Below are 6,592 nucleotides of genomic sequence, written 5' to 3'. Positions count from 1 at the left end.
TATAGCGAGGAAGGAAGGAAACTGAGTTTCTAATCATCAAGAAACTCATAAAGGGAAGGAGGAGAGGTGAAAACAAAAGGCAATCAGAGAAAGCATCAGGGAAGAACACTAGAAAGAAATAGCAATGGAACCAGGTATTCTCTAACCTTATAATGTAACATGTAAATGTCATAAATGTCAAGATCCTAAATAAAGGGTTCTTATGAACCATTAAAGGCTCAATGTAAAGTTTCTCTAAAAGTTTTAAAAGCACTAACAACTTTCACAAAACTGGAATGAATTGGAGAGGTTGGGAAAGGCTTATATCTGCCTTATTTAAAAAAACACAGGTACACGTTATGAAGTTAACTTTAACCTTCCTAACAGTTTTCTTAGTTTATTTTATTTTATCACCCTTCTTTTTTAAAAATAAAAAATCCAATGGTTGTCCCATAATAGCATTTGCAAACAAATTTTGCTGTGTCATCATTCAATAGTACTCCCTTTTCAAGGGCTAAAGAATATGATTTCAAGAACTGCAATACTACATACATATGTACAACTTTAAAGGAGACATATTATGCTCCAAGTCATTATAATTGTTTCTCTCACCCATGACTTCAAGAGTATATGATCCAACCTTATATTAATCATTTTCTACACTTAAGAATGGTAAATATTTATGTTAACATAAAAAAAACTATATACATTGAAAAAGTTAATTTCGTGATACGCACAGTTGCCTCATAGGTGTAAGCAATCTTGCAAAACGTAGGGGCACATGTGCCTTGATGTATGTCCCCTGCTCTGTGTATTCCTGATATATGAATTAAAAGTTATATATAAGGGGATCCAATGATAACAAGTAGGAAAACTATGACATTATAAACAACTAAAAATCTGAGATTAAGGGTATGTTTGCAAGCCTGTTTTGGAGGGGAATGAATAAAAATGAAAGACTTCAGACTCATCTCACATGCATAATTCATGTCTATGAAGCTTTCTCTTCCTTCCCCTCCAAAATTTAACTCGCAAACAGACCCTAAAAGATATTGAATAATGGGCAAGTGGATTTACTTACAGTTTTCTCAACCATTCCAACTTGGTGTATAGTGCTGAGAAGGTCCCCGTTTTCAAATGGGACCAAAGCTTCTACCCATACCATGGAATCCTGTTAAAGAAGAATACTATTTTGATCAGCAAATGTAATTAGTTACAAAAAAAATGGACTACATAATGTCAAAAGGTAAACAAGGTAATTGTTAAGATACTTTCAGAATCAGTTTGATTTCAAGTTTGTACCTTTAGTTTGTCGTTAACTGCATTACAGAATTCTGATAAGCCATCACCACTTAAAGCAGATATGCAAACAACATCTCTTTCTTCAGCTTGTAGCCTGATTTTCTGGGGATCGCTAGTCTTATCAACCTGCCATAACAGGTCAGATACACCAGAATGTTCAACCACAAGTTCATGCTATAATAATTGAAGCTTCAGAAACACATTAAGGCTTGTTGATGAAGGGGAAAATTAACAACAGTGTGTCGTGTCTTTTCATTTTCAATAAGACTCTTTGTGTCTTTTCATCAAATGCATCAATAAAGACAGACAATAAAATTACAAAAATATGTTCAAAGAGGAACAAAAGTGAATTCCATTTATAAAACTTGGAAGATTAAATTACAATCATTACAATATTGAAAGAACATGGGTCAAAGGAAATATCCTAATACCTACAAATTTAAAAATATCAAGGGAAATGGGAGTGAACACTATTGTCAGAACAGGAAACCAAAAGTGTTTTCGAATACCTTGTTCCAGACCATTAATCTTGGAATTGACGATACATCTAGTTCTGATAGAACTTTGTCCACAGCATTTATCTGTTGCTCAGCCATAGGGTGACTGCAATTCACAAAAATAATTTATGAGATAGTAGCTTGGGTCAACACCATAGTTCTACAAATTTCTTTTTCTCTTAATCATAAAGTTTTCCTAGCAGTTTCACTGATGTATAACCTGATATCAACCACATGTACCAAAAGTGATGATTCTGATATCTCCTCCAGGGTAGCTCTGAAGGCAGCAACCTACATAAAGCAACATGTAAATTTGATAGTGAATCATGTTAAAAATCAATATAAAATATCAACAGCATAAAATTTGTCAAACGCTGATAGCAAAACTATTTTTTATGGAGTTATCTTTCTTACTAGTGTAGTTGGTAACTTCTGAATAAAACCAACAGTGTCTGTTAGGAGAAACTCCTTTCCATTCTCCATCTGGATGAAAGAAAGTGAACAAAGCATGGTACATTAGAATAACAATAGTTTAGACTGCAGAAGATTCATTTTCCTACTTAATAACTGTTGGGGAGAAAAATCCATAAATGATGAATTTTAGCCATACCACACAACCATTGTACAGTACACTACACTGTAAACATAGGACATGGTCACATGGCTACTATGTAAGATAAAGGAAAGTTATAAGCTTTTGGATTAGTTCTTTATTTAGCAGAAGAAATGAAGATGGCATCCAATATTAGGCGAACAAAATCTCATTACAAATAAGAAATACATGCACAATAGCTGAAAGCAATCAGTCATCTAAAGACAATGAGAAGTTTGCTTATAAATGGTAAATCCCACAGGTATATTTTGACTGACCTGTACCCTCCTTGTAGTTGGATCTAAGGTTGCAAATAATTTATCCTCGGCAAGAACATCTGCTCCAGTCAATTGATTCAAAAGTGTACTCTTACCAGCATTCGTGTAACCAACCTAAATTGTTGTCAAGTAAGTATAATGTCAAGCCAGACAACAAACTTAGTCACAACTCATAATTATATGGCACACTTTATCATGACGAATAAGCAGAGCAAACTAATAGCTATTAACAGGAAATGGCCTCAATATAATTGTAAAAACCTCACCAAGGACACCACTGGAACAGGTACTGACAAACGCCTGTTACGGTACTGTTTTCGGTGTTTCCTAACAGATTCTAGCTCTTTCCTAAGAACACCAATCTGTCAAAGCACAGGCATCAGACAGTTAGAAAGAGTATGATTCCAGAGATAACAATGAACTTTGTGAGAAATCTGAATACTAATCAGATATACAATAAGTTTAGATAACTTCATTGATAGTATCACACTAGAACACAGCACATCAATTCACACTAATTCAATAAAGTACAGCTGATTTTCATGGACATACCGCCAACTTTGATTGTAAAACACTGTTTGCTTACTTGGTTACGCAAAATACGCTTGTCCACTTCTATTTGTTTTTCTCCCATTCCCTTCACCTTTCCTCCTGATTGACGCTCAAGATGAGTCCACATTTTTGTTAGACGAGGTAGTTGGTATTCCATTTGTGCTAATGAAACCTAGAAAGACCATAGGATTGTCAGAAAAGGGATTTAAACTTCTATTCGCCAAAGCTAGCCCAGGTAACAACAAATAGAATATATGAACATTTCTAATTTGGAGATTTCAACAGTTCCTTTTGCTTTACTAAGGATACCAGTACCTCTACCAAAATTAGAGACTAATGTTTAGCCACATGCCACAGTTAGTTGAAACATAAATACAGTACATTACCTCTCTCCATAGGCTATTATATTTTATCATGTTACTTAATCCCAATCTTAAATATTTTTCATATGCACTTATCACGTAAAGATTAGAGCCAACAAATAATTAAAAAAAATTATCTTGTCATCTTTTGCTGGTAAAATTAAAATATGGGATTAAGCAATGATATAAAACATAAAAACCCATGGAGAAATCCCATGCTGCTTATATATTTCAACTAAGTGGATCACATGAGCAAATTTTTATCACTAATTGAAAGGAGTACCAATACCCTGATAAAGACAAAAGGTACTAGATAAACCTCTTTCTAATTTATAGTTGCCTGTAAAGATGCTTCATGTGTTGCTGCTCGCTGGTTGAATATATCAAGGATAAGAGCAGTTCGATCACAAACTCTCACATCTCCACCAAAAACCTTTTCCAAGTTGCGCAATTGCCTAGAATTAGCAGGGCACAGTAATTTATTGTGAGATCCAGAGCAGCAGTCCTTATGCAGAAATGTGACAATAAAAATTAATGAATGTTGGTGTGACTGACACAATCAAAGCAAGGTAAAGAAAAGGAGAGAGTCAAGTTATTTTTCTGTCCTTTATCAAAAAACATAATATAAATCAACATTTACCACAATGGTAGGACCTATTTAAAATAAAGAAAAATAATAAGAAATCTACATGTTAGTTTCAGCTTTCTGGGTACCTCCTTCCTAATTCCTAAAAATGAAAAGGTTCCAAATCATCAGCAGCGATTTATAATAGAAACCTAGTTTTCAACCAGAATCTCTGCAGCCACCTTGGTCTAAATAGACAGAGTGATTTTAATTTCAATTATCTCCAATCAGTGTCATCAATAATATCCAATGTCATCAAATTTTTACTGCTCTTTTATGGTTAGTTCTGAAAACAAAGCACTCTCAAAGTAAAGGAAATAGTCAACTGTCAACAAACTAAATGGGAGCACCGACAAAATCTAGTCTTTTAAGAGGAAGCACACAAGTAAATAGCATAAATGCTATGTGATGACAAATAAAAATGAGCCCTTACCCAGCTGAAAGCTCATCATCGAAGATCACAGTTTCAACATCCAATGCATGAATTGCACTCTTAATTTCAGAAACCTTTCCAGAGCCAATGTATGTCTTTGGGTTTGGAGAAGCAAGCCTGTGCAATTTAAGTAGGGTTCAAAGAGTGAGTCAACTGTACCAACATGTTGTCTGAAAATAGGAAAAAAGGAATCTAATATGTATTTGGCAATGACAACTAAATTTCCCAGAGAGAAGAAAGACAAACTTTATAATGAAATCCAACAAATAGTAATAAACAGCATGATCAAAATGAGAAGTCTAAGGAAAAATGCCAATGAAATGGAAAAATAGGAAAACAAGGTGGGGAAGAGCATTGTTCTACTAGCATCAAGCAAAGACTGAAAAAACAATAAAATTCAACATTACCCCATAAGAAGAAGTGGTATTGTGGAATTTGAAAATAAAAGGAATCAATATTACTTAGTTATTAGTTAATATGCAAGAAAGTTATCATGAAACATTCTACTTGTACAAGGTGCTAAGTTTTCAAGTTCAACAAATAACAGTGATAAAGATAACCAAAAATAGCATACTTTGTTAAACCATACCATATTTTAAATTGAAATTCAAGTAATTACAAAAGCATGTAATCATAAGCACTCACTTCTGGTATGTAGAGCCAACAACTCTCAATCCAGCAGTATCCGCTAACTGTTCCAATTCACTCAAAGATTCTTGTATACCAAAATCCTGTACATCACCTTTGCGCTCAACTCCTACGATGTAAGCTTTCTCTTCGAAAACCTAAAACCAATTAATAAGCAATTAAGCATCAATCCTCATGATTTGGTACAAACTAGGAATAATGAAATTGAGAATAAGAGGAGTGAAGTGAGAACAAACCTCCCTTCCATTGCGGAGCTTGAAGCGATTATCATCGATGTTGTTATCTTCTTCTTCTTTCTTCTTCCTAATTCTACTTTTTCCTCTGTCTTCAACAACTCCATTGATTTGAGGAAGTAGTGGAGGATCTGTTTCGAACTGAACCTCGAGGTTTGCGTTTTGAGATGAAACGGCGTCGTTGGCATCAGAGGAGGAGAGTGTTTCGAAGTCGCGTTGGAGAACCTTGAAAGAGTGTTGTTTTTGTTTTCTCAAATTGGTGAGAGTGAGAGAGTGGATAAGGAATGGTTTTTGAGGAAGTGTAACTGGAGGAGACGATGATGAATGGATAAGCGAAAAGTTGATGCATGCACTCATCATCCCAAATAGCTTTTTGGTTCCACAGCTTCTACGGAATGATCAACAACTTGCAGCCAAATATCTGTTTTCATTGGATTATTTTTCTATGATATAGCTGCTAGTTAATGGCACATAATAATATCTTGTCCAAGACTATATCCCAACTTGTCTCGGATTAACTATATTGAAGAAAAAATTGATATAATAGTGAAAAAAATATGGTTTGGATGTGTGGCTCTAATTACCACCACTCTTGTTAGATTTCCACTTTTTTGTTTGGGTACAAATTATGCCTTAAAACAATTAATTATTAATAAATTAATTTAAAATTTTAGATACTAATCTGCTATGGCTACTACTCTACAAGCAAGCTTAAAAAGCTAATAAGCTACTTCCAATGGTGAGAAGTTAGATCCCCACACAAACTTATAATTTTTATAATTTATATTTAAGAAAACATCGTTCTTATTTATTTTTTCAAATTCCACAAAGAAGCACATTAATAAGAAAATCACTTTTATTAATTGAGCAAAGGATACTAATCTGCTTTAAGGACATTAGTCGATAAATAGAAAAAAGGAGTAAGTATTAGAAAACCAAGTTCAATATTTAGTTATGTTAAACACATATTTATCAAATATGAAGTTATTCTTTTCATTTTTTTTAGGATTCGTTTGTAAATTGAATTTTGAAGGGAAAAAGAAAAATGAAGGCTTTAAACAATGATGTAAAAACTGGACATATCGGCCGGT

The 6,592-nt window shown here is 33.8% G+C and overlaps 1 protein-coding gene across 1 annotated transcript; it reads right to left on the bottom strand.

Annotated features, from left to right (window-relative positions):
• Positions 461 to 5,948, bottom strand: LOC109358784 (GTPase HflX). The gene is made up of 13 exons (XM_019603227.1): positions 5,505 to 5,948; positions 5,266 to 5,405; positions 4,621 to 4,737; positions 3,903 to 4,017; positions 3,235 to 3,372; positions 2,915 to 3,010; positions 2,649 to 2,762; positions 2,193 to 2,261; positions 1,999 to 2,069; positions 1,791 to 1,884; positions 1,282 to 1,407; positions 1,061 to 1,150; positions 461 to 796 (listed from the first exon to the last, which is right to left on the bottom strand). Exons 1-13 carry the CDS (start codon positions 5,859 to 5,861, stop codon positions 698 to 700), a joined length of 1,626 nt encoding a protein of 541 aa, XP_019458772.1. The 5' UTR covers positions 5,862 to 5,948; the 3' UTR covers positions 461 to 697.

This window comes from Lupinus angustifolius, chromosome LG10 (assembly GCF_001865875.1).
Source record: "Lupinus angustifolius cultivar Tanjil chromosome LG10, LupAngTanjil_v1.0, whole genome shotgun sequence".
Lineage (NCBI taxonomy): Eukaryota > Viridiplantae > Streptophyta > Magnoliopsida > Fabales > Fabaceae > Lupinus > Lupinus angustifolius.
The sequence above is the reverse complement of the archived record's forward strand: the minus strand, read 5'-3'. Positions and strand labels throughout refer to the sequence as shown.